Below are 26,827 nucleotides of genomic sequence, written 5' to 3'. Positions count from 1 at the left end.
TAAGTGGCGTTTCCCCGTTTTTTCCCATGTTCTCTCGGCAACGGCCGTTAGTCCGGGGGATTTAGGGCACGTCGAACGAGGTTTATTAGGAATAAAAGGACTGGAGATTATATCAGGAAATCCCCCCTGGAACTCTCACACTCGCGCAGAAAGAGTGAATCAAGTTAATGCTGCTAAATATCACGTGTGGGGGGGGGGATTAAGTGTAGGTTTAAGGGGGCGGCCGGTGGGTGATGCGCGGAGGAGTCGGGTTAGATGAGCGCCGTTGTGGGGGTATTTCAGCAGCCGAGGGCCCTGTCCGTCATTCCTGCGACGTGCCATTTAGTCCGAGGGGCCTTCAAATAAATTAGCCCGAGCAGACTGTTAACATTCACAGCAGAAACGCGGGTGGCTTCTGCGGCGGTAATTAACGCACGCTGGCATTTGAATCTTCATTTCACTAATGATATGCATGGTATTAATTAGGCCTAAGCGATTAACATAACAACCGCTGGACAGTGTCCTGGGCTGCTTTTTTCCTCCCTTTATCAACTCTCCCCGAAGCCGCGGGCTCATTAATAAGTCCTCGCAGAGCTCCGCTAACCTTGGCGGGTGTTGTTGAGTCGCGTATTTGTCGAGGGCAATGTGATGAACTCTGTGGACTGACCTGAAAGAATCATGGCGCGTGTGAGAAAAACAGGACGAGGCGGAAACTGAGACGAACGGAAACGGCAGGAACTAAGATCAGGAACAAATCTGAGGCGGACGTTCAGGCGTTACTGAACACAAACAGAATAGAAAGTGATTGTGACCCATCCTGGATGACGATAATGATGCTGATGGTAATAACACACCATAAGAGGAGGAGCTGGTCGTGCACCAGATGAAGCGAAACAATGACAACGATGAAAACCGAGACGCACAAAAGTTGTGCAGAGGTCAAAAGCAACCAACAAACCGGTCCACAGCCACTGAGGGAACAGGAAGCTCCACACACCTGCTTCCTCTTCACCTAATAAGGGGTTGCCTCTCTCTCTCTCTCTCTCTCTCTCTCTCTCTCTCTCTGCCTCCAAGCGTCTCTCCACCAGCTACTGATGAACTAAATATTCAATATTTCCTGTTTTGATGTTCATTTAGAGTTTGTGTGTGTGAGTTTGAAGAAGATAATGAAGGTTCAAGACTGATGATCATGAAGGGTCATTCTTTTCGACTTGCTGCTGACAGTGGAGGTGTGGAAAGCGGAGCTCTGCGGCGCCTGATGAAAGCGAATTTGCTCCCGGCTTCGGACTCGTCGCCATCAGAAGCTCCAAGGACGCGGGAGGACCCGGTTCCCCTCGCTCGCCCTGTTCGCTCCATCTCTCTATGAGGCCAGGAGGGATTTCCGAATCATTGAAGGGAGGAGCGGGAGATTGCCCGAAGGGTGGGCTCTCGTTTCGGGGGCGAGGCCCCTTCGCTCGACACAAGTCCAGATAACTGTCCTCCAATCTGGCGGCTTTGTCACGGCCGCGTGGCTGAGCTGCTGAACCTGAACCTGGACCACCAGAGGGATTAGTGTGCCTTCACTGAAGGCTTGATGCGCTGCATTTCTAACACGGGAGGTATGAATTGGTGCAGAAAGGCTGGCCTATACCTCCAAGGCAGAGTTTGATTCCTGGAAAATGCCAGGGTGCCCTTGAGCAAGTTGCATGTGAGTAGTCAGTTGAAAAGAACCTGAATCCAAAATCTTAGCAAATATTCTTTTGGACTCAGGTTTGGGAACAGTAAAACCAAGACGATTTGGGATTTGAGGGGAATCCACCCATGGAGCAAACTTTTATAACTGTCTCGCAGCTCGTCATCAAAGCAGAACTTTAAAAGAGAACACGTTTCATTATCTTCTGTGAGTTAACTCGCTTGGACCTCAGCAAACAGGGTCATTTATTCAGGACGCCTCCGACCCCGCACTCATTAGCCGCCGCTGGACGAGCCTCCATCCAGCTTTTAACGCCGCGCTCGGCGCTATTGATCAGCCGCTCCTACCTGAGACGGCAGGCAATTAAGGAGTAAACAAGCGCCAAGAGAACCCGACCTTAACTCGCTCCTCACACAGTTATCTCACACGCTGGAGAAGAAGAAGAAACAACGTGTTTACTTTGAGTGAACTCTGGTGGCTTGAGTGAAGGAAAGGTTTAAACTGAATTTATGTACTGGACACATTTTATAATTTTGATATATAAGTGGTCCATCAGAGTAGCACACACACACACACACACACACACACACACACACACACACACACACACACACAGGGGGGAGGAACGTGGGGTTTAATGGGGACCCAGCAGCTCATTCATTCCCGTGAAGTGCTTTGCTCAAGGGCAGTTTAGCTCCACTTTGTTCAGACTCTTTGATTTCCCCCGAGGCCGCCTCCTTTAACTTCAAGCCATCACCGCCCAGCGATGGACGCGCATCGGATCTGCCCAGCGAACTGATCTGGGCTATCATTTAGCGTCTCGTCTCTTGCAAATGAACCGAGGACAGAGACGACGCCTCCCACGGCTGCAGACTGGACTCGGCTGAGTTTGCGTGTGGAATCACTAGAGGTCGCTGCAGTGCTGCGCCATGCTCCATAAAAACATCTAATTCATTAGCCAGTTAACCACCCTCAGTAACTGACAGCATTAACATATAATATAATCAGATACCTATATTTACACACGTGTGTTGGTTCAACGCTTAATTTAAAAACTAACCCGCGTCACACACAGAATCCGTTACATTAAATCGTCACTGGTTTAATGTGAATTTAAGTGACTCATCCCACAGGTCATTAGTTAGGAAAACACTCCTGATTGGTCCGGCCTCACAGTCCACGCTGACCTTCTTCAGGTTTTCTCCACGGCAGTAAATCTCAGTGGGTCTGACTGAATTAGGACCGTGTTGCTAATAGACACGTAGGCGGCCGTACCGCTGGGTGCGAGGCCCATCTCGCCCTGCCTCCCCCATTCAGCCCCTCCCCTCCTCCTCCTCCTCCTCCCTAAGCCTGGAGGAAACACGCACGCACGCACACACACGCACGCACGCACGCACATCTCCAGAAACCACTTCTGACGGAAAATGCAGCTGTTTGCAAGTTTGCTTGCTGAGAGAGCATGGAAACGGCTTGTAAGGCACGCTCCGGCAGCACTGGAGGCCTCCTGGCAGACTAACACCAGGGCACAGGGCTGCGGTTTCGCATGGTTCGACGTGCTGCGTGAGTCACCGGCTAGAAACACGTCTCTCTCTCTCTCGCTCGCTCGCTCGCCCATACGGCACGGCGAGGCTCGCTGACTCGCATCGCGCGCGCCGCGGTGGGCGAGGGCCAACGTCAACAAGCCGGGGGCTGCATAATAACATATGTGAATTCCAAAAAACTGCCACGAGCAACGTTAATTAAATTGCTGAACCAAGAAAAATATTAAACGTATAAACTGTTTTGAATGTAGTGATCACATAGTATGATGTAACCAGGGTCAAGATCGGCGTCACCGCCCACTTCCTGTTCCAGCATCTTCAACCTCCACACACAGAAAGTACAATCTGATGGATCTAATGAAGTTTTAATATCATATTATCGCGTTTTTATTTTTCAATTTGACTGCAACGCTGCGAGTCCGAGTCCAGTGGCGCGTGCTCTCGTCCCAGAGGCATCGCGAGAGCTTGCGGCTGTCGCTTCGCTCGCCCTCCCTGAAAACTGCGTTTGTTTTTTCATACATGCCACTTTTGCTCTCGTGGGGCGCCCGGCTCGGAGCCGTTCTGCGGGTGTCAAAACGACGGCTTGCGGCCCCGGGGACGAGGCGATAAAAATCAGGTGTCGGCCGTGTGATTTACGGCGTGTGGGCCGCATATGTCGCCCCCGCTTTCATGCCGGTAATTACAACACTTTCAGAAGACGGTGGAATTCGGCCTTTTGATGTACTTTTGCTCGCGAGGGCCTTTAAAGAAGTCGGCGAAGAAGGACCATCTGGAAGTAAAAAAGAAAGTCGCTGGTTGGAGGAGGAGGGGGAGGGGGGTCTTACTGTTACACTAATGTCTGGAGATGGAATGCAGAAGGCAGTGAGCTTCGGTCGGATCCTTGGATGAGGCTGCGTTGTTCATTCCCCCTCTGTGCCAGCAATAAAATACCAAACAGCCCCGGCTAATGACCATATATGGAGATCATTTCAAAGGCAATTTCATCTGTTAATACAACAGCTGCCAAGGCTGAAGCTGCACTGATCGATACTTGGTTACCGTTATAGATCTGAACTCAGCTGTGCAGAGTTCCTGCGCCTTTTCAGTCATTGCTTTGGTTTTGAAGGTTGCATTTTCTTTTAGATTTACCTTCGGCTGTGCCCGAGGTCACTGTCTCCAGGTGCACCTCTCGCTCCTGCTCCTAAATCTGTGCCGAACAGCATTCTGGGAAATGTAGGAACTTGTTAAAAGACGCAGACAGAGACGGAGAGTGCGATTTATGTCAAGTAATGGTTCATTTTTCTCTGGAGTTCAATTAGTTGGATTAGTTCTGCTCATGGATTAAACAAAGGAATATTCCCCCAGTTTGCCCCTCACACCAAGTGAGCTAATTCGCTCCGATCCCGCGGGTCTCCCTTATGAAACAGCTTTTTTAATCCCGACCTGAAGGAACATCTGGCCCGGTTTTAAGAGTCATGGACGGTTTGCCGCAGGTGGTGGCGGTGGGTGGGGGTTCGTGTGGGCTATATGGGCCGTGGAACTTTTAAAAAGGGTCAATACATGCAGATACAACACAACTGTGGCTCATGTGGCGAGCTAGAAAAAAGAGTGGGGGGGGGGGGGTGTCTGCAGAATGTCAGGACCACTCAGCGTTTCATAGCCCTGAGCGCACTGCACTGCAGGAACGGGTCTTACGGCACAAGGACGATTTGTTGAAGCTCTCTCTACTTTTGCTGTTGTTTGGTGGAGCCCAGACCAAGCGGTTCCGCTCGCGGCCCGGACGGTGGGAGCGATTACGTTGTTCTCGCTATCATGGAAAGTAATGCTCGACGGGCAATTTGTCCACCTGCACCTCCGAACAGCAGGCTTGGTAACAATTACTGGCCCAGGAAAGAAAACATTACAGAGTCATTACAATAATGATAGTAATTCAGGCCGGGGATAGATGTGGCCTCCTCTCCTCCTCCTGCTCATTGTTTCTCCCTCCTTGCTTCACCCAAGGACTTTCAACCTTTCGTTTTATACCAAAGAAAACATTTGATGGCTTCTTCCATTAATGCTGCGCTGTGTTCGTAGTTTACAGCAGTATATTATCCAGGAGGGTGAACTATTAAAGCGCTGTAAGGAATAGATTTTAAAAAGTATGTGACTATGCTAAGGGAGGGGGCACTGAGTGTGTGTGTGTGTGTGTATGTGTGTGTGTGTGGGGCTCTGCTCCAGGCCCGCCGTCTTCGCAGCCGTATTTATTTTTCAGAAAACTGAGCCGAACGTGCCAAGACGTTATCCAAGATGCCGATGGAGTCGCCGCTGCTGCCATCCAGTCTGGAAAACATTGGAAAGTCTCTGTTATGAAAACAGCAGCACAGATGCCCATCACTCAGAGGAACGATGGCTCCGCTTCCCCATCTGGAGCTCAGTGAGTCAGCGCGGGGAGGACGTGTGTACGTTTTCAGCGCCGCAAAGCAGATGATAAAATATCTTATGAAGTGAAAAAAAAATAGCAAAGCAAAAGACAAATGTGTGCAGTGGCTGTTCTGGGTGGGCCTGGAGCGCATGACATATTAAGCCTGGGAGGGATCGTTTTTGTGTTTCTCAGCACTTTTTTTAAATACAGCCGGGCTGATATATGAGGCTGTTAAATATCACAGTGTTGTGCTTTTTTATGAGGCTTCTCTCCAGTTAAAAGTGAAATAACGGGCCCGGATCGATCTAAAACGCGCAATCGGGCCCAGATTGAGTCAAAGGCGCTATAAAATAATCTTTCCGTCGATCGGGCTCGGACGCTTCCGGTGCGAGAGAGAAACCCCCCCAGCCTCGGACTAATGTCATCATTTCTCACTGAACCCTTAACCAAACAATAAATATTCAACAGTTGAGTTGTTCTGAAACAGCAGAGCTTGTTTGCTCAACAGCGCCTGTCAGAACACGCTCACAGGGTTCGCCCTGGGTTTTGAAGCCTTTTTTTGAAAATTCTTTTCAAACTTATAAATGCAAATATTCAACTGTGAACACGCGACTCTTCCTCAGTTCTCTTTGCTCTTTCTCCAAGTCCCCTCCGAATCCTTGATCTGTGTGAGGAAGGAGCTCATCGCATGCGGAGGGAGCGGCCATGTTGTACTTATTAATGAGCGGCGCACATGAAGAAGGAATAATTTAACTGCTATGACATTCCAGTCGACACATAAACTGCAGCAGTCCAAACATTCCTTCCATGGGAAGCGATTAAAAAATCCCGTTTGGTTGTCGGGCCAGTAATCGGTGCAAGATGAAACTTTTGTGTTAGTGAGACTCACAAACTCAGTCTCTCTGGGTTTGTGGGTGGAGAGTAGAGAGGTTAACTTGTGAAAACACTCACACCCTGTTATCAGATCGGGCCCCGGCGAAGAGCTCTCAGCATCGACGACAGGGAAAAATAAACATGATGCTCCTTGTTAAAGAAAGAGGCTTGATTAGCAGCGTCGTGTTGTTCTTTCTCCTCTCTGTCCTCGTTCCTTCCGTTTCTTTCATTTGTTCGAGCTGTCGACGCGAAATGAAGAGCCTTCAGTGTTTGTTTGCTCGTTGTCAGCGCGGGGCTTTTCCCATCATTCTCGGGGACGGCGTCGCTCACGCCTTCGGGAAACTGCCTCCATCATCACTTCTTGCTTCTTGTCAAGTTCATCACAGCAGCTCAATAACCGAGTGCAAAAGGCCGTCGACTAAGATTTCGTGCTTCATTTTCCGAAGCACCTGGGCAAAGATGGATCAGCGAACCGACTGATCAAACAAAACGTGTCAAACATAATAGAAATAAGATGCTGTTTGCCAAGAATGTTTCACTGTGTCATTAGTGGCCTTTTAAAAAGACAGTAACGGGTTGAACGTTGTTTTTTTTTATAGTCAGGGGGGTCAAGCACACACTCGTGGCTGGATTGTCTGAAGTGTTGATTCTCCAAGAGGTCAAAGGTCAAGCAGGGGGTGATGAATGAAGACCCCTTAGCTTTATGTGCAGGTACCAGAGGTAGCCTAGTCATGCTGAACCACATTCTGTTTATTTTTATTGATTTACTCTATATGCTGTAAGGGAACCACTATCAGTGACATTTATACTGGGTTTCTCTATTTGCCGGCACTGTTTACGTCAGTGTTTGCTCACAGGGATCAGGGCAGTTTGGTACGATGCTCTAAGTCCAACTTTGTAGTCTTTGGGGGTATCTCTGTTAGCGCTTAAGCTGCAGCAAGAGCTCACACGTAAATTGCAAAATGTAGATTTGAGTCATAACACTGGTGTCGGACAAGTTAAAACACAACACTGCGTTTGTGAATAGGGCCCCGTTCATACTTCTGACGTGTTTGCTGTTCACAAATATTGGATCACGGGCCTCTTGCGGTTTCCCCGTGCCCCTTGAAGTTCTTCCTGTAATCGACGCCGCCTCTGACTGTCTGTCTGAATCGGCGTATTTTTCATCCAACGTATCGATAAGTCACCAAGTCGTGTGTGGGAGTGGGATCAAACAGGCTGAAACGAATTGAAAAGATAATTGCAGGCTGCTGGAAACACCGACCAGCAGCCGCGTAGGAATGCGATGAGGCCGGAGCGTCGGGTAGTGTTGACAGGTGGAGTGGAAACCACCTGGAGTTTCAAACCAAACCTGCAAGGTCACCCTTCTCCCTTTTTCTCCCCTGTGGCTCGTAAAAAAAAACCTAAAAAAAACAGGCTGGACGTATGTTTGACTCACAGATGATACAGAGGTTATCTCTTTATTAGTGATTTAAATTCGTTAGCTAAAACCTGAATATTTCAGCCAGAATAGGCCCAAAGACAGAAGCCGTGCCCCTTTGCTCTCATCACAATCACTGCTCCTACAGGTCGCCCCGCCATGAAACACCACCATGGCTCCTAATGACCTAAGTGCACAGATGACGTAGGGTCACAGGGGCGATCTTATTCAGTGCTTTGGCATTTATTGCTGACACGTTTTTAACTACGCGTCTGTGCTGCTACCAGCTCAGCGAGCGTGCGTCCCTTAAGAAAAGAGTCTGACTGATAATAAGTAGAGCTGTAAAAGGAACAGCGACGACTTCAGCAGCCCAGGTGCAGGGGTTACAGCGCGGCCCTCGGCGCTTTGTTGTCGGTGTCTTGCACATAAATCTGGAGTCCTTCAAACCTTCAACATCCCCCAGAGCTCAGCCGCTGCAGATCAATCAGCATTAACCCATTTTTAAATGTGAATAGAGGTAAATAAACGTCTGTCTTTCAGGTCATTGCTTTGGTTTTACGGCTCCTCAGTTGTTTCACTTCGTCTGCGGCGGCTGTTTGCAGCTGTCTCTGATCAATTCTCTCTGTGAGAAAGAACAAAACGTAAAATGTAATAAGCCTGGACGTCAGTGTTGTGTTTCTGCAGTACGTTTGTGGCACCTGTCGCCCCAAGTGGCCATAAAGGCAGTCGTTACAGGTGCGCGGCAGATTGGTCCACCATTTTAAAAGCGCATTAACGAAGACGTGTCTCGCTCCGTTGATTTGCTCTCTAAAACAAAAACGCTGGCCCAAAAAAGGCCCAGGCTTAACACAGAACAGACCAGAACGCTAGCAGTCTCTCCTGTAAGTGTTGGCAAAGGGAACAAACAGGTGGAGGCCTAACTTTTAACTTTTAAGGCCTTGCCAACATTTAAAGTTTGGATTTCAGACCCTTTTAAGCTTTTTAAGACAGCGGGATGGGAGACTCCCCCCCCCCCCCCACACACACACACCCCAGCTGCCTGGGAGGCTGTGATTCACGGCCCGCTTCTCCATCTCGGCCACTATGGTCGCGTCTTTTACAGGCGTGGGGGGGTGTCGGTTACTGCCGTCCACAGACACGCAGGCAGCCTGACTGATTTAGAGCTTTAGATTTGTGTGGGATTAGTCACGGTGGAGGGCTGGCCGGGGCGGGGGGGAGGGGTGCTTGACAACTCATTGGGAGAGAGGAGGCATGAAGTGGGTACTGGCTTTTTTTTCCCCCCTCGCCAGTTTTATGACCCCTCAGGTTTCCACCTGTGCTGACACGGCTGAGACTTCACAATAGTCCTGAAAGAGTTACAAGGAATTCCAGACTCCCTGTTTTCCCTTTTTTCTTTTTTCCCCCTTTTTACTGGAAGGGTGGAGTGGGGGCTGCAGTTATTGTGGAACATTTGTCAGGCAGCCAGTTGCATAGGCAGCGCCAAGCAGTGATTTATGGCCACATCTGCAGGATGCAAAGCCCTCGTATGTGCTCCCAATCGCACAAAGAGCCGCGGCTGAGATTCAGAGGAGACGCGCTGCTCCCAGGTTTCACCGAGTCCGGTGTGAAAATATTATACCATCGCGGGATCACCGTTCGAGTCGAGTCTGGCCTCGGCCGGTGTTGGTACAAAGGCGATCCGATACGTTCAGCGGGAGCTGGAAGATAATCAGTGAACTGTTTAATTGATTTAAAAGCAGAGGAGAAATGAAGGAAGGAGGAATGAAAACCTCCATGTGTCCGTCGCACGTGTGCGGATTAGTCAGTGATTAGTGAAAACTGGGGTCGTATCTGTATTTTAGCACAGACAAAGCCCATCTAATGCAGAAACAAGCCCCGAGGCCATAAAAGTCAGACCCTCCCGTACAGATTTGCTGAGCTTCACACGAGAGGAGTGATTTCTCTCCTGCGCGTCGCCCGAAGCTGTTTAATATAATAAGCATCTGTCTGCATGTCACCACATATGGCAATAATAAAGCCAAATTAGCTGCAAAATTCAAAGTGTCTGGCAGGGAGATAAGGCTGCAGCGTGCTAAATTCATTTTCCTAGCTGAGCCTCCGGGGGGTGTGGAGAGCGTCGATGGCCCCGAGGAGCTGACCGAGGATCAGTCTCACGCTGCTAATGGGAACAGCGCTGGGTCGGGAAAGGGGAGATCAGAGATAGGGATCTGATCCGGGACCGGCGGGGCTCCGTCGCACTCATTGCCAGTCATTGGTGGTCTGGAGGAATGATCAACTTCCTGTCTCATTTCTCTGGACGCAGAATCAAAGAGGGAAAATTATTCTGCAATCTGGCCGGCGTTTCTCTCCCCCCACCACCAGCTGGATACGCGAAGGTTTGTCGGCGGCTGCAGACTCGACGGGAGACTCCTGGATCCGCAGCGCCTTTTAAAAGTGGAAACCTGCTACGCCTCAGTCGCTTGTTAGGCCACAAATTGTGTTTTTGGGTTGCAGCAATTTCGGAGACTTTCCTAAAGGAGTAAATAAACCATTTTCGAGGGGAGCTACATCCACCCGCCTAATTGCAACACATAATTTAGTGAAGTGTAAAACCTAGTATTGTTGACGAGAAAGCTTGAAGTCGGCAGCTGCGAAGCTTCGAAAAGAGTAAAAGCCGCCTTCCCACATTTGCCATTAACCACAGTGACCTTGAGGAAAAGCAGCTAAAAGGAAAAATCCCTGAGATCTTTATCCTCTGCTCAGTCTTGTGTTTTGGAACGGCAACACAAAGAGGGAATGTGCTATAAAGTGTGCCACCTCTTCTGCTTTCCCTCAACTCTCACCTTAATGATTTCTACTGAATACTAAGAAGACTCATCATCGTCAGCTCTCCCTCATCTCTGCCCTGGGTTAGTAGCCAGACAGTGGACCGGTCCTTGAGATGTTGCCTCAGCAGCAGCTGGCTCCCAGGTGTTGGGGATGTGTGTGGCTCAACCATCTTGTCTTAATCGCAGCCCTCCGCAAAGAACTGGCAAGACTTCCAACGAGCCCTCTCATTCCTTCACAGTGGAGGGGGGGAAAAAGGCTCCCCAACCAGAACAGCGGAGCCAACAGCCAGGTGGACTGTTAACATTAGACGGCCATGAAGGAGGGGAAAGAGCCAGCACGTCAAAATCCCCAAGTCAGCATTGGGAAGTAGTGTGTGCGTGGCTATAATCATGTCCAAAAAGCCCTTTGACATTCAGGTAGTCATCGTGAACAACCATAGTAAAGCAACAGAACCTCGAACAGGGGACCGAGTCCATCGTACTGTAGCAGCGGGTGGGACACCTTCCAAGTGCAAGTTTCGACAGCTAGCACAAGCGCACTTTTTACCCTCACGTTGAAGAGGTGAGGCCTGAAACAACAAACCGCTGGGCGAGAAGGTGGGGGTGGGGGTGTTGGATTAGGGAAGGGAGGATGAGTCATCCAGCACAAAGAGAGGCTCACTGCTCCAACAGCAATTAGTGGGTTAGATACATGACAAGTAATTATTATTAAGCAGCGTTAATTGGTGCCAAATTATGTCCTCCTTAATGAAGCATTGTCTCATTAATGCCTTAATTTAATGGGGGTTTGGTGGTTAAGGGGTCAACTGCATCTACCACCTAGACAGGAAGAGTGAAGTACATCTACTCTAATGATAATTCCATGCTGTAGTTCTTCAAATTAAAGATTTTTAAAGATCCTAATTTCATTCTCTGCTCAATAGCCCTCCATAGGAAATTAAACCATGATGCACGTGTCTCTCAGTGGGGGGTCCGGCCGATCGACCTGCACCGTCCTTGGCGGTCTGCGGGCTCTGAGTTTTTCCCGACCCATTCGCCTCCTTTTGCATCCCACAGGAGAGCGACGCTAGCAGCACTGAATGAATGTAGCAGTACGCATTCAAGTGTTTTTTTTTTATTTTATTGTTCACATATGTGCAAAACGTCGCTTCGTTCAAAGCTGGAATAACTAAGTACGTAGGGCTGCGAAACACTCAATACGTAAAAGGTAAGCAAAAATAATGACATCTGTTTATATACAATTTACAAAATAGAATAAACTTTATATAAAACGTATATTTCCATCTGTATTATTTAACTGAAGCTGTTCCTGCGCCCCCTTTCATTCCTGTAGAAGCGTGGAAATTGTCCTTTACATTCACTCGCGTAATCGAGGCGTCCTTATTGCAAACGTTTCCGTTCAGTGAGGTAGAAGTTTTCATTTTTGGTCGTCCTCTTCATGAAAACCGAGAGCGAGCAGGAGCTCGGGCTAAGTGCTGGTCCGGCGCTGTGGGACGGGGCGTGTCCTGCTGTCGAACGGCTGTTCGTAAACGCCGCCGCCCTGTTCCTTGTCGAGGACGCTCTCCTCGTCGCCCGAATCGGCGTCTGGCGCGGCGTAGGGGTTCTCGTGGAGGGTTATGCCGCTGCGCGCCGCCGCCGGCGGGCCCGGTCCGACCGGGCGCAGGTCCCGCTGCCGAGGCCTCCGGGAAGCTTTCCCGAACGTTCCTGTGGGTGAACGGCGCAGAGAAGGCGTCAGAACAACAGCGCAGTCGACGTCCAGAGAGCTCAGACGGCCGAGGAGCTTAGGGACCTACCCATGAAATTGCTGCAGGGCGGGTTGGACTCGTGAGCTTTCCCGTAGTCGTTCATGTCCACCTCCTCCATAGACGGACGGCGATCGTGCGAGGGGCTGTGATGGAGACCAGAGCTAGGAAGCTGCATGAGGACCGTGGGGGAGCAGAGGTCAAAATGCTCAGACAGGTAGCAGTCCCTCCTCTTAGAGCTGGTTAGGCTGTCGTAGGGGTCAGTGCAGACCTGCCTTTGGTCACTGCCACAACCTGAGAGCAAGACAGACACTTAGTAGCTGCTCTGCCATGTACTAACTATAGCTAATTATAGCATACGTTTCTATTTAGACAGACCTGCGAAAAGTTCTGATGGGTCGGGCGAGTAAATGTTGTCTCTGCGGAGCAGCGAGCCTATGGGACCTTGGTAGTGGCAGAGCAGAGGGTCGATGGCTGCCTCTATGTCCACTTCACTCCCGGTGTCCAACTGACAGAAACCTGCACGAGTGAAGGTGACGGAACGGCACGGCGTGAGAAACGTGCGACGAGGAATGAGAAATAAAACTAAAAGGCCAAGTGCTGCACCGTTCATGTCTCTGGACTGGAGGTAGAAGCCACTGATGGACGACGTCATGTAGTGGTGGCTGCTGCCGCTCTCGGAGGGGATGTAGCCGTCCTGGCGGTCGGCCAGCGTTCCCTGGGAGGACAGGTAGCTGGGGATGTCAGCGGGCAGGTTGGTCTCGTCTGGGGAGTCACCACCAAAACTTATTATTTAAAAACGATATCGGACTGAAAGAGTAAAGTAAAGTCCATAGAACGGATGAGCTACCTGTGTTGGTGATGCTGCAGTCTTCGGTGCGCCGGCGGGTGTGGTAGATGATGACCACCCACACCAGCGACGTGCCCACCACGCAGCACACCACCGCTACCACGACGATCCCCACGGTGGTCCACCCGTCGTCCACCGGCCCGGGCCCGGCCGCCCCGCCGCTCCCCTGCGCGCCGCTGTCGCAGTTGGGGTTGGACAGGACCCCCAGCCGAACGTGGCCCCTCTCGGTGCCCAGCGTGTTGGACATCTCGCACGTGTACAACCCGGCGTCGGCCTCGGCGGCGTCGACGATGATGAGCAGCTGGTTGGCGGCGGCGAAGAAGTGGCGCTCGGTCACGACCAGCGGGCCGTCGTCCTTGGTCCAGTTCAGCCTGGGGGGAGGGCTGCCCCCCGCGATGCACTGCAGCACGGCGGTCTCGCCTTTGGTCACGGTGCGGTCCACGAGCGGCCGCAGGAAGGAGGGAGTCTCTGTGGGGAGGGGGGAGGTAGCAGTAAATAGATGTGGCGCGGGAGCAGCTCTTCTGAGGCTCCACCCTCACGGCAGCTCACCTAAAACCGTCAGAGTGGCGTTGGCGGAAATGGCCCCGGCTGTGTTTTGCGCCGTGCAGCTGTAGACGCCGATGTCCTCGATCTTCACGTCCGCTATGAAGAACACGTCGTCCTCCGGCATCACGTGCATGCGCCGCTCCCGGGCGGCGGGGAAGTCCGTGCCGCCGTCTTTCTGCCAGGCGATTTGAGGGGAGGGGTGCCCGACGGCGGCGCATTCCAGCCGGGCGGTGGCGCCGGCGCGGATGCTCAGGTCCATGGGCGTCTTGGTGAAGGAAGGCAGCACTGGAGGGGGGCGGGAATACAGCTTAGCTTCAGCCAATGAGACACTAACAGGCGTATGACGGACCCTGCAGGAATGAACTGGCTTACTGTTGACAGTGAGTCTAGCTTTGGTGGAGTAGGACGATCCAAAGTGGTTGGAGATGACACACTGGTATTTCCCCTCGCTGGAGAACTCCACATGGCGGAGCTGCAGGGTGGTGGTGTACTCCGTCACCTCCGTCTCGCCCCCGGCTCCGCCCTGCACCCGCAGGTGGGCCTGGTTGTGGATCTCGGCGTCGTTCAGGACCTCGTTGTCCTTCTTCCAGGCGAAGGTCATGGGCGAGTCGCTGGAGCTGGCCGCCGAGCAGACGAACGTCACGTTGGAGCCCTTGAGAGCCGACTGGGTCTCCGGCTGCACAGTGATCTGGAGCTTTGGAAAGTCATCTGGGTCAGGCGAAGAAAACAACAACACAGGAATGGTTTTAGGATTAGTAAAAATGATGTTTTATACTGCCATATGAACAAAACTACCTTGTGGAAAGACAAAGCTGGAAATATCGGGCGCCACTCACCGCACACGAACTCCTCCTGGCCCACGGCGAACACGCTGCGGCCCTTCAGCGGCTGCGGGTGGGCGCAGCTGGCGCTGACGCAGGCGGCGAAGCTTTGCTCCGCCACCCAGACGGGAAGCCACTTCAGCTGGCAGTCGCACAGCAGGCTGGAGGTGTTCAGGCGCCTGCCCGCGGAGAGAAGCATAGGAGGCGGTTTTCATCGGCGAGCGGAATAGTGTTACTTCGATTATTTGCTTTTCCGAGGCCGCAGTTTGTAAAGTTAATATTTAAGCTCAATAGGGCAAACGTAGGGATATACGAGGGAAGATTTTATTATTTATTTTTTAGTGAAGTCAGAGCCAAAATAAATGCTCATAGTTACATATTAATACAGTATTTTGATTTTATTTAATGTTTTAAATACTACATATTTAAAGAAATACACAAGTAGCGTGTTTAACACACGAGCAAATGTAAAGATTCCCATGCTTGTTACTGGAAACTACGTGTTAGTGGAGGGAGACAAAAGGAAACTGTGAAGCTGTTATTAAATTTGAAATAAGTGCTGTGTGTCTGACTTTTCCTGCAGGCCATAATAAGTTTCACCCGGTGCTCTGTCCCATATCAACACTGACGCGATCGCACTTACAGCTCCTGCAGGTTCTTCATCTGGGAGAAGGCGTTCGCCTGGATGGACATGATGGCGTTGTTGGTCAGATCACTGCGGAGGGGAAAAAAAGACAAGCGGGATTTGGCAAAAGAGCTTCGCAGCAAGACGGCGACTTTCTCCGCCAACATCAGGTCATATAGAGAGAAACTTCAATGGAGAAAAAAAAAGAAAAAAAAAAGACCTAAGATCCAGAACAATAAAACTCTGGGCAGCAGTTTTGCTGCGTTAATCAAGAGAGGCCCGAGTCTGGGCGGCTGTGAGCGCTGGCGAAGGCTGGGAAAAAAGTCTAATTAGAATCAAATGCAGCTGTTGTACTGCAACTCTGCACACTCAGGCGCAACGTTCCCTCCACTCGGCGATCGATGCAGCCTGGAGCACGTGTTGAGACTCTAATGGCAGCGGTTTTTAGCTAATTCCACATGGGAGAGTGTGCACCTCTGTCTCAGTGGGATTCAGTGTGCTTAGTTCACAGCTTGGAGACTCACAGGTGCTGCAGCGCTTCCAGGCCGGAGAAAGACTTCTTGGTGACGGAGCGGATCCGGTTCCCCTGCAGGAATCTGGGGGGGAAATGCAGGACACACATCTGATCAGTTCAATCCTCCCTGAACTGATTTGTCCGTGTCCTACCATTGGGTCAACTAGATCGGGAACTCACAGTTTCTGCAGCTTGTCTAGCGCAGAGAAGGGCCCATTCATGTCTTCGATGGTCCAGGAGATTTCGTTATTATGGAGATCCCTTTCGGAAGAAACAAAGGACAGCATGCGTTATAAAAGCGGCTCCACGCCCAGAGAGCGGCGTTTGCGACCTTAATAAAACTTTATGTGGCTCCTTAGAGGAAGTTTAAACCTCATCGACATCATCCAACCTTCAGTATATGGCACTTTAGTAAAAGTTAAACCTACAACTAGTCCTGTTTGTGTGTTCCAAGCAGGCAACAGCTGGTGCGACCTTATGGTCTAGTTTCTACTACTGTGGTTTCTGCTTTTTTTGGAGAATGCACGTCTCTCCCTGCGCAATCTTTGAGCCATCGGGGCAAAAGTGCATCTCTAAAAATAAAGCCCCTGCGTTTGCCTGCCCTTTTTGAGCAAGCGCTTAACTTCACTGAGATGTTTCGATATCATACCCAAACTACAGCTGCTATGGCCACATCTATTGTTAGTATCAACTGGAAACAAGTGTAGCAAAGAGCTAAATACGCTACTGACAGCCAACAACTTCTCAGAAATCGCCTCCCTTGATCCCTCGGCTGCAGTTTTTCCCCCCACTCTGGTTATGGCTAATTGAGATTGAGGACGTGCCGGTGTGTGTGTTCGTGTGTGAGTGACTTTTTAAAGTTCTAAACGCAGCACCCACCTAGCTGCACACCTGCCCCACTGTGACCTCACATTTGGTTCCAGTTGAGGGGGGGGGGCTTGTTGAGGTTGGGGTTGAGCCTGTTGGAGGTTTTTTAATGTGCATGTGTGTGTGTGTGTGTTAGGAAACTGAGCAATGTACTTCACATCCCCAAAACAAATCAGGCAGAATATTTCCACTCAGGCATAGGATTGAAGGTGGAGGTGGGTTTACAGACGTTCAGAGGGGGAAAACGGAGCAACATACACATCTGTAGGTACGTTTGATCTCCCTGTTAGCTGGAATACCCTGACTCACAAAGACTTTTCCTGTGAGGCCGCAAACAAGCAGCAAAACAGACCAGAGACGCAGCTCCACATCTACAGACTCTGGAAACTTACAGCACGTGCACGTTTGAGAGGCCACGGAAAGCGCCGTCGGCGATGAAGCTAATGCGGTTGTTTCCAATGTGCAGCTCATCCAGGAGGCTGAGACCCACGAAGCTGGATTCCTCCAATCTGGTCAGGTGGTTGGAGGAGAGGTTGCTGTGGAGCGCACACAGAGGGGAGGATTAAGAAAAAAAAAAAAGAACAGCACGTGAAACATCTCGCTTGGATTAGCACAAAATGTCTAATCCTATCCTAAAAATCCTATTCCCCAACAAAATGGACTTCGTTAAGCAAGCAGTGTTTTTAAAGTAAACTCAGATCAGATAGTAGGTAGGTGACTCCACCACAACAGGCGGTTTGTTTACTCCGAGTTCCATGCGATAAGGACGAGAGTAAAGAGGGGGGGGGGCAGCGAGCGTCTGTGAAAAACGCTCCAGACGCTGCAAACTCTGGAACCGACTGCTGCCGTAAACAACAGCCACAACAAAGGAAATCCAATCCGGTGCAAGGAATGCGTGTTGATGGGTGGGAAATCACTGAAGTCTGAGGGCAAGGTAGTGTTTCAAAAGGAAAGAAACCTCAATTAGTATCGGAATTTCCCAATGGGAAATAGAAATAAGTGTGACTCCCATTGTTTTGGCTCGAGCCCACGGCGAAGCAGAAAGGAGGCAAAGAAGTGTGTAATATTTTGGCAGTGCTTTAACAGTGGCATTGACTGGCAGCGGATAAAAGGCACCTCTTTGTCTGTGTGTGTGTGTGTGTACGTGTACATGGGGATTGGTGACGGGAGGAACTGGAGTGTGAGGAAGGGCAGGCGGGAGTGCCAGAGGGGAGGAGAGGGCGACACGGAGAAGTGTTGGGAGTTCACAGGGTGAATGGAAAGTGAGGAGGGAATAACGAGAGGGAGGGAGGGAGGGAGGGAGGGGGCCACTGGGTGGGTGTAAAGGGGGCGGGGAAGGTGGACTCACAGCTCGCTGAGTTTCTGGCAGCACTCCCAGGCGTCAGGTTGAATCCTGCTGATGGCGTTGTGGCCGAGGTGGAGCTTCTGCAGAGTCAGCAGGCCGTACAGCCAGCCCTTGGTCACGTCCGTCAGGTTGTTGTAGTCCAGCTGCCTGGAGACGCAACACACACACGGGCATGAGACTTTAGAACGCGGGCATCACGCCCGGCGACGCCTTTGATGAGGGGCCACTCACAGCACTTCCATGTTGCTGAGGCCCCAGAAGGCCCCGTCCATCAGGCGGCTCAGCCCGTTCCTCTGCATCCTCAGCGAGCGGAGGGCGTGCAGGCCGTGGAACGTCAGGCCCTCCACCTTGCGGACCCGGTTCCTGCTCAGCTCCCTGGATGAGAAGCCACAGTGTCAGAGGCGACGCGGAGCGTTCGGGAAGAACTCGCTCTAAACCTTAAGGTCAAAACCGTACAGATGCTGGAGGTTGGGCAGCTGGAAGATCTTGGACGGGATGGAGGGGAGGCGGTTGCGGTTGAGCCGCAGCGTCTGCAGGCTGCCGGACAGGTTGGCGAAGCAGCCCGCCTCCAGCGAGGCGATGCGATTGCTGTTGAGGAACCTGACGGGGACAGGGCCGAGCGTGAGGTTGGGTTTGGAACGCTGGGACATAAACAAGCGAGCGGGGCGGCGGCGGCGGCACTCACAGGTGTTTGAGGGGCAGCGCGGGGAAGGAGTCGGCCCTCACCTCCGCCAGGTTGTTGCCGCTGAGGTCGAGCGTCTCCAGGGCGCGGAACGGCCCGAGCTGCTCCGCGGAGACCCTGCCGATGCGGTTGTTTGCCCTGAAAACACACAAGAGCCACATCGCTCCAGTGAACAACGGGAACAACGTTTCACATTTCCCTCAATTAGCTCGCTCTATTAGAGGAACTCTCACGCTAAAGCTAAGCTAAAAATTACCTCCCACTGTGAAGGTTTTTTTTTGTAGTTGGATTCATATTTCATAAGTTGTTCAGGATGATGCTCTTCACACCAGGTCCAAACAACCTTTGGGTTTAGAAATGTGTTATTTTGTTTATAAGGTAATTACCAACAAGGCATTTAAAAAAGGTAACCTGCCAATTACTTGGCTGATGAATACCATTCCCTCAGTGAAAGCATGCCTCGGCAGAGGCCAGCAATTTCCTGAACTGCACGCCTCCTAAATTGCAGTGCAGGGACTGCTTAGTTATAAACAGAGGCTGTACAGTGCCGTCTTTGTGCATGAGACTCTGCCGTAGAGGGAGAGTGAAGGGGAGGAGGGGGAGGCAGGAATTCCCCCCACTGCACCAGACTACAGGCCTTGTTTTCAGTATTCACCCCCCCCCTCTCCCCTCTCCGGCCAGCGACACCTTACTGACCAGAGACCTCTTGGCTTCTCCGTTTTGTTTTTTCTAAGAGGCTTCAGCTGTTTTTTGAGAAGCTTTGCATGTGTTCACGTGCAGCATTGAATTATTAAGAGTTTAATGACAGGATGAAGGCTAATCAGATGTTATCGGCTGCCTCTTCGCACCGACGTTTAGCCTCGTCTTAATCCAAGCGCGGTTCCTTTTGTCCACTTTGCTGTGAGACCGAGAGGTCCCACCTTTATCAAAACGCGACTTCAAATCTGGGTCGACTCTGCCCTACTTCCTACACGAGCCGATGCCTCGTGCTGCACGTTTATTACACCCAGCTGATGGATGGATGGCGGCCCACGGATGGCGGCCCACGGATGGCGGCCCACGGATGGCGGCGGGACTGTGGGGGTCAACGCTGGAATTGAAGCCACCAGCGTGTGGCCCTGTGCTCGAGGGGCCGCCTCTAACTCTGTAGGCTTCGGATGCCAGCAGGGTTTGGGGCACGGGCACAAGCCAATGACACCGAGTCAGTATTACCCCAAAATGTACAGGCTATAAGAAAACACACCAGCTCCTTATTTGAAATTTAAAAAAAAGGCACAGGCGACTCTATTGTTTGGAGATTTGCAGCAGGCTCTCCATGCACCGCAGCCCCCGGATCCCAAACAAAGGCACCGCACACCACCTGCATCTCAGTTTTCATGTCCCTCTGACTGGTCGCTGAGAGAAGGCGGGCCGCCTGGTGAGAGAGAACCAGTCTTTCCAGTCTCACAGAGGTGGAAAGCAGGGCCCCGGGGGTGAGGACGTGTGTGTGTGTGTGTGTGTGTGTGTGAGTTGCCAGGCTTCCTGCCTGGCAACGAGGGGACTCGCCCCGGCTGTCACTTCTCACTAAGGAATATGTTCTATTGTAACTAAGCGTCAGTAGACATAGACCACAAGGGGCAAGGTCTTATGGAGGTTTGCTTCATAAAGAGTGTGTGTGTGTGTGTGTGTGTGTGTGTGCAGTTTTGAAAAGCCATTCCATGCAGCGGCGCCTGTAACGGAATCCAGGGCTGCGTGCCGCTGTTCAGACGCCACATTAAACCCATGCACGCATCTCACCCCGGCGGCCGATGGTCTCAACACGTCGGCTCCCTGACGGAGCGGAGCGCGGATCGGATTAAGGCCTGAACCCAGGGACCCCGATGTGAAGCGACAGAGGAGCCGTGAAAGGCTCTTGATGCATCTTTCGTTTTTTTTCCATGATAAAAAAAACAACAACAACTGCGGGGCTGTACGTGGGTCCAGAAGACGAGCAGTCAATCAAAGCACATGGACGTGACTCGGTCTGGACGGAATATGGCCAGATTTGCTGCTGCTGCGGTTTGTGACTCCCATCGTCAACAGGTTGTACCCACAGGTTCGTCTCCTTGGTTTCCTAATCAGACCAGGAATCTCAGGTCATTTGTTGACCCCCCACCAAACAAAGGCAGAGGGATTTAGCAGGCGGTGGGGTTTACCCCCTCCATAAATTCCTGGGAAATTGTTCAATTAATTAAGATGATCACGACTCAATTACTACCAGCTGCAGGGTTATTGCCGTTTGTTTTTACTCCGAGCTGCGAGGTCAGAGGAGTCGGCGAGAGCTGCCGCTATGTCTGACTGGCTGTTTGAATAAGTGGTACTTGATACCCTGAGGTCTCTTTTTTTTCTTTACTACCCACTCGGTTCAGAGAAACTAGAGGACGGAGAGAAATTCTGAAGAAAAGAGGGAAAAAATTACACTACGCCAGCTAATCGCAAGAGTGATAGTGGTCTAGCGGCCAGTCTCTCCTCCATCAATTAATTATAATCCTCAAACCATTATCTGGTAAATGTGTTAATAATCTCCACACTTCTTCTAAGGTCTCTGCTGCGTTTTACTTTGAAAATCTGAAAAATGTTGGAGACATGTGGTGGTTCTGAAAAACTATTCATCTGGATTGTGTTAGGAGCTTTAAAGCGCGGATGGATCTTAGCAACGTTGCAAAACAGCGACTCTGGCTAAAAACAAAATGTATTATTATCAATGTTTTGCCTCCTTAACCATAAATGAACAGAAACTTATGAAATCCACTTTCTTCTTTTACTTCCTGTCTTTTCCACAGGACACCTGAAGTTTTCACTCTCTAGAGAAGGCCACATTCATAGAATGCAGCCGCTCTGAATCAGACTCATTCGGCATCTTTAGGAGACATTAACACCAAATGCATCATTTAATGAACTTAACCGAAGTTAAACTCCCCAGCAACCAGCGTTTAATGCTGCTCTTAAAAGTTCCCCATTTCCTGAAAATCCAAGCGCTATTATCTGGAGCGTGTTCAGGCAAAGGCTTACACAACTTCGGGGTAAACAAATGAAACCGAGAAATTATGGTTTGGAGAAGGTCTGGAATTCCAAAAAAAAAAAAAGAAAAAGAAATCCGTGAAGGAACTCTGTCCACGTGCCCTTGAGCAATCCTGCATTAGCAACAGTGTGCACAGCAGTTGAGGAAAAAGGTGTTGTATTTCCACATGAAGCAGCTAATAGCAGGAATATTGGCGCTCATCCCAGCTTTCTTCTTCTGATGAAACTCGTAGCTGGAGGTGACAATCGAGTGCTGAGGGTGGAAACCAACTCGCGGGTGACTGACAGCTGTGCGCCCTGCGGCCGCCTCGTGTCGGGGCTTGAAGCCGCCTCGCCGCGCTGGGACTCGGACGCATTCCTCCACGAAAGCTTCGCGCCGCTCGGCTTATGGCTGAACCTCGCCGCGGAGAGCGAACCGAATTGTTGAGGTTTCACATGCTAATATCTGCCGTTGTTCTGAAGGCGCTGTCCTGCGCGACGATATTCCAAAGTAATGGGAAAATTATACCTCAAAGAAAGTTGCAGCATGAAAACAGAGGTTGGCTTTGTGGAATAGTGGGGGTTTGTTTAGGGTGTCAGACCAACATAGCGTCCAGGCACTCAAGGAAAACTCCCAGTGCCCAAAGTGACCGGCGTTCGTTCCCAACCAGCAGCTTCAAGCGCACAAAAAAGGCAAATCTGGACCGGCGTCGGATTTTCTCTCTTTCCTTTTCCAGCTTCACGTCACTGCCTCCAGGTTAAAAATACCCCGACGGCAGCGAGAGCCACCAAACAAAACATTTCCATCCCTGTTGATGGCGTTTTGTCTTTGAAACACGTGACCTGTCTGGGGGCAGGCGGCCATGTCTCCGACTGCCCCCGTCTGGGAACCGGCTCAGCCCAAACGGGCCGCCTGCTCCACAGAGGGGAAAAGGGGGAGGAACCACTACCCAGCTGGCTGCTGAAACCACCGATGACAGCCCTGGCGGAGGATCACCCTTCAGACTGCCCAGAGAATCTGACGAGGGCCCCGAGAGGCGGAAAAACAAAGGAGTCCTCGCTTCTTACTTACAGATTGAGCGACGTGATGTTTGCAGCATAAACCCCCAAGTCAGGAATGGAGTCCAGTTCATTATGGTTCAGTTTCCTGTTCATGTGGAGAGAAATAACTCATTAGAATTATAACATGGAGGGGGGGGGGGCGGCGATGAAAACACAAAAGCGTACTTACACTTCGCTTAGATGTCGTAGTTTGGAAAACAAAGTGCTGTTGAGCACCTGCAATTTGTTGTGGCTCAGGTCCCTGTGAAGACATGGAGAGAAGAATAAAACACACACCAGGGGCCGTATTTAGTCTTCTATTTGAGTCTACAACGACTAAACGTAATTACACACAAATTCTGCGTGTTATTGTGACGAGCAGAGGAGGCGCATCAAAGGGAAATCAACTGCAGGGTTCAGATCGACGGCGGCGGAACAAGCCGGGACCTGGATTTACGACGGCCGTGTCACAAACGGGGCAGAGGCGCGAGCCGTCGGCCAACGTCCCAATTATCGCCCATTGTTCGCGAGCAGAGCCCGAACGGGCGGGTGGATGAGTTACCGTGGGAGGCTGAGGCCCGGCGTGGGTTGGGTTCTGGGCGGTGGCACGGGCCCAAAGGTCAGTCTGGACCCGGTCTCTGCTGTGTTTAATGACACAACTGTCTTCAGATGTGCGTAGATGTTTAATAATTTGCTCTGGTCTAAGATTTTTTCCGAGCCCCACTTGGCGTCTGGTTCTGGCTCCAGATCACTCGACGGGGGGGGTGGGGGGGGAGGGGGCCTTAATCCGTGTCATGAAGCGGCCGAGCTGTTGCCGTTGCTTCGCTCGATCAACGCCGCGGTGCCAGACGCTTTCACCCCCCCTTCACGCTCGCTCGCCCGCTACTCCCCCTCCCCCTCGCCTCCCTCATCTGGAATCCATCAAGGAGCTCTGGGAGGAGGGGAAGAGCTTAACAACTGGTAATGCGTTCACAATGCCTGGAAAAGTGAGAAGGACGCCTTGAGACACCCCTCCATGAATTTTCTCCAGGCCTGTTTTTGTTCCTCGGTGGAAAGTCTCAACTCGAGTTTTACTTCAGTACAGTTTCCAGCCCCCCCCCCACGCCACCGCTGATGCGGGCAAGCAGCTGTGTGCTGCTGCTGTTACAGCTCCGGTCCTAAGGTGTCCTATCATTCTCCCCAGATAAACCCTGAGGAGCCCTGACACTTCCACTTCCCTCACAAAGCGGGCTCTGAGCGGAGCGAGATAACGCGTGGGGGGGGGGGGGGGGGGGGGGGGGGGGGGGGTGCTTCTTTCTCCGTGCAGGCTCCGGCACGCATTCTGCATCTGCCCGGCTGGTGAAAAATGCCCGGCGCGGCGTCTTTATCAGGGACTGGAAGCTAAATGAACGAGCCGCTCTTCAGAGCTGTCATTAATACTTTTGGCTTATCGTGACGGCGAGATAGGGCCCATTTCAAAGTACAGTCTGCTGGTGTGCGTTGGACGTTGGACCAGACGTTCTTGGAGTTGACCAAAAAGATTGCCATTAATAGTGATTAGTGCGTATTTACACATGGGGCCTAAAACATCTGGGCAGCTTTAACTCAGGGAAGTATTAACTAGGTATTTTTTAAATAAATATACAACATTAATAAAGGCTTTCTGATTCTGATTAGCAGATGTCTCTTATTTTCTACTAAAGGACATTTGTGCTCCTACTTTCTCCTTCCCCCCTTCTTCTCTCCAAGAGCTCACTTCGATCTAATCCCACACGCTCCGCCTCGATCAGTCCCATCACTGGCTCCGCATTTGCCAATTCAGCAGAAATAACGGGGCGCTGGAAAACAAAGGGCCTCAGCGCTTTAGAAGGGTTTTTTTATTTAAGATGTTCGGGAGCCACTTGTAAACGAGGGTGCCGGAGCGAGAGACCGTTCCCGTTCCTCTGGAAGGCCGGCCTCGGGTTCGCTGAGCTCAGGCTGGGTTCTGTTTTCTCTGGCAACGTCAACTTTCCAGAGCAGCACATTTTAAAATGAGAAAAAGAAAAAAAAACAACAACTCAACAGCGACTGCAACCACCAGGCACTGGAGCAGGCAGGACAATAAAAAGCACACACCAAGCAGTGCGGCTGAACGCGGGGCAATAAAACCCAACGGGAATAAGTCTGCAAAGCGGAACGCGGCCGTGGAGGCTGCGTTATTGTATGTCAGCCTCGACCCGACGCATGGACGCAGCACAGAAAAGCCCAGATTCACAGCTCACACACACTTATTAATGCCATTCTGCTGCTATCTGCGTGTACTAATGGCTGCGAACCCGCAGGAAGCCTCGTTTGAAGAGAACACCTGCACTGGGGGGCGTCTGTCCACACGTATTGACAGAAAGCAGCCGTGGGGCTGGTGTGAAACACTTGGAGCCTGTTGCTTCTTCCTCCGCCTGACCTGTTGTTGTCATTGTGCTGTGGGTCAGTGCAAAGTTAACACACTTTGCCTGGGTGTTAATTAGGAGGAATTAGGAGGGACTGGTCATTCCTGGGGCGTCTGTGGAACTTTATGTGAAGCTTTGCAGAAACTTTTCTGACTTTGAATTCCATTGAATCAACCAGGTTACTTTTCCCCCCACTGCTTCGCTACTATGTCTGCATGCGGTTCTCCGACTGCGAGAGGCATGTGGATCAACGCTCTTCCCCACAAAACGGTACCTAAACCTGCCTTGCTCAAAGTACAAAGGTTTCAAGGGATACTCCACCAGTCATTAAACATTAAAAGGAGAACAATTGAAGCACACAGACTCACAGCTGAACCGTCCAATCCGGGATCGAGTCGGGAATCTGGCCTCTCCTCAGCCGACTGCAGTCCACCAGATCCCCGAAACACGCGCAGGGAGCGGGACACGTCCGTGCGTTAGCGCCACATCCACGCTGCACCCGCAGGAAAAGCACGAGCACCACGGCGAACTTGGCAAAAGTGCGGAGCCGCGTAGCGGGGCTCATTTTTCCTCCCCTCCGCGCGACGGAACGCTTCCTCCGGAGAGTCCGCGGCTCGAGCGCGTCCCGACCCGGGAGCCGGAGCGGTCGCCAGACAAAATCCCAAACGTGCCGGCGCGGAGCTGAAGCGGCGTCGGCGCTTACATCCGCTCCCCCGTCGTCGCCGGGGTCGTGGGGGTGAAGCGTGAAAGGGGAACGTCCTTCTGAAACTCGCCCATTACGGTGGAGAAACTTTTGTGCCGTGCGCCCCGCAGCTACTGTTGGAGGTAACTAGTGCCGTGCAGGATCCCCACAGCGCAGCGTGAGCGCACAGCGGAGGTATGCGCGGGGGGAGGGGCCACAAGGGCGCCTGGGAAATGTAGTCTCGCGCGTCTTTATTGTCAAGCCGCAGTATTTACAATACAGATAGGTTGGGTTTGGAGAAGTTGTGGTATTTAAGGGGAATCTGGACGTTTAATTATTGTGTGGTCACGTCATCGACTGATGAAAAGTCGATGAAGATGATGAAAATTAGAGGTCTAAAAGTTAAAAATCAGACCGATAGGTAGATCCACATTCCCCTTGTTTCACCAAACCGAACAACATTGCGTTCACTTCCATATATAAAAAAGCTCAGTAACCAACTAATGAGTACACTTCTTTTTTTGTTTCTGGCTTCGTTTACATTTTTAAAGTGAGAACAATTGAACCTATGCTAATTTAAAGAGTTTTAGGTGATTTGTTTCACACATCAAGAGTCATTTATAAATAGAGACTAATAATAATAATAACTAAAATAAAAGGTCGAATTTCACCTTGTTGTAGGACACAAAACAACAGTATTTCCCCCTCAGGCGCAAAGTAACTAACAGAGGCTTTAATTGACATTCTGCACTTGAAAGCAGACTGATATTCTCTCATTTGCAATTTAAAAGGTGTGCGCCCTTTTTTCATTTCCACATTAAAAGGGGTCCTTCATGGGATATTCATGCCCCGGCAGATGTGTTCCCCCCTCAGGCAAAGTGTTCCACAGTTTCCTGTGGACCAAGGTCATGGTTTCAGAGCCCGCTCGCTTTTCCTCTTCTCATCGAGGACGCGGGGCTCATTAATCTGTTGACATGCGGATAAAAGTCGGATGGATCTTCGAGGGGCGACTAA

At 51.1% G+C, this 26,827-nt stretch overlaps 1 protein-coding gene across 1 annotated transcript; it reads right to left on the bottom strand.

The window, feature by feature from the left end:
• Window positions 1-11,777: 11,777 nt before the first annotated feature.
• Window positions 11,778-26,003, bottom strand: lrig3 (leucine-rich repeats and immunoglobulin-like domains 3). The gene is made up of 19 exons (XM_029163421.3): window positions 25,500-26,003; window positions 22,917-22,988; window positions 22,758-22,832; window positions 18,671-18,805; window positions 18,442-18,585; window positions 18,217-18,360; window positions 17,989-18,132; window positions 17,033-17,176; window positions 15,954-16,034; window positions 15,784-15,855; window positions 15,278-15,349; window positions 14,650-14,813; window positions 14,186-14,521; window positions 13,817-14,098; window positions 13,268-13,735; window positions 13,024-13,182; window positions 12,796-12,936; window positions 12,469-12,711; window positions 11,778-12,379 (listed from the first exon to the last, which is right to left on the bottom strand). Exons 1-19 carry the CDS (start codon window positions 25,694-25,696, stop codon window positions 12,144-12,146), a joined length of 3,309 nt encoding a protein of 1,102 aa, XP_029019254.1. The 5' UTR covers window positions 25,697-26,003; the 3' UTR covers window positions 11,778-12,143.
• Window positions 26,004-26,827: the final 824 nt, after the last annotated feature.

The sequence above is a fragment of the Betta splendens genome, chromosome 9 (assembly GCF_900634795.4).
Source record: "Betta splendens chromosome 9, fBetSpl5.4, whole genome shotgun sequence".
NCBI lineage: Eukaryota > Metazoa > Chordata > Actinopteri > Anabantiformes > Osphronemidae > Betta > Betta splendens.
This window is presented reverse-complemented; position numbering and strand designations above follow the sequence as displayed.

What these genes read in the sequence shown, in the direction of transcription:
- lrig3 (XM_029163421.3), bottom strand. Translation starts at nt 25,696, where the DNA reads ATGAGCCCCGCTACGCGGCTCCGCACTTTTGCCAAGTTCGCCGTGGTG. An exon ending in CTGCCCAACCTCCAGCATCT is followed by an intron (nt 18,361 to 18,441) that starts GTACGGTTTTGA and finishes CTTCTCATCCAG; the next exon opens with GGAGCTGAGCAGGAACCGGG. An exon ending in GCCCTGCAGCAATTTCATGG is followed by an intron (nt 12,380 to 12,468) that starts GTAGGTCCCTAA and finishes GTTCACCCACAG; the next exon opens with GAACGTTCGGGAAAGCTTCC.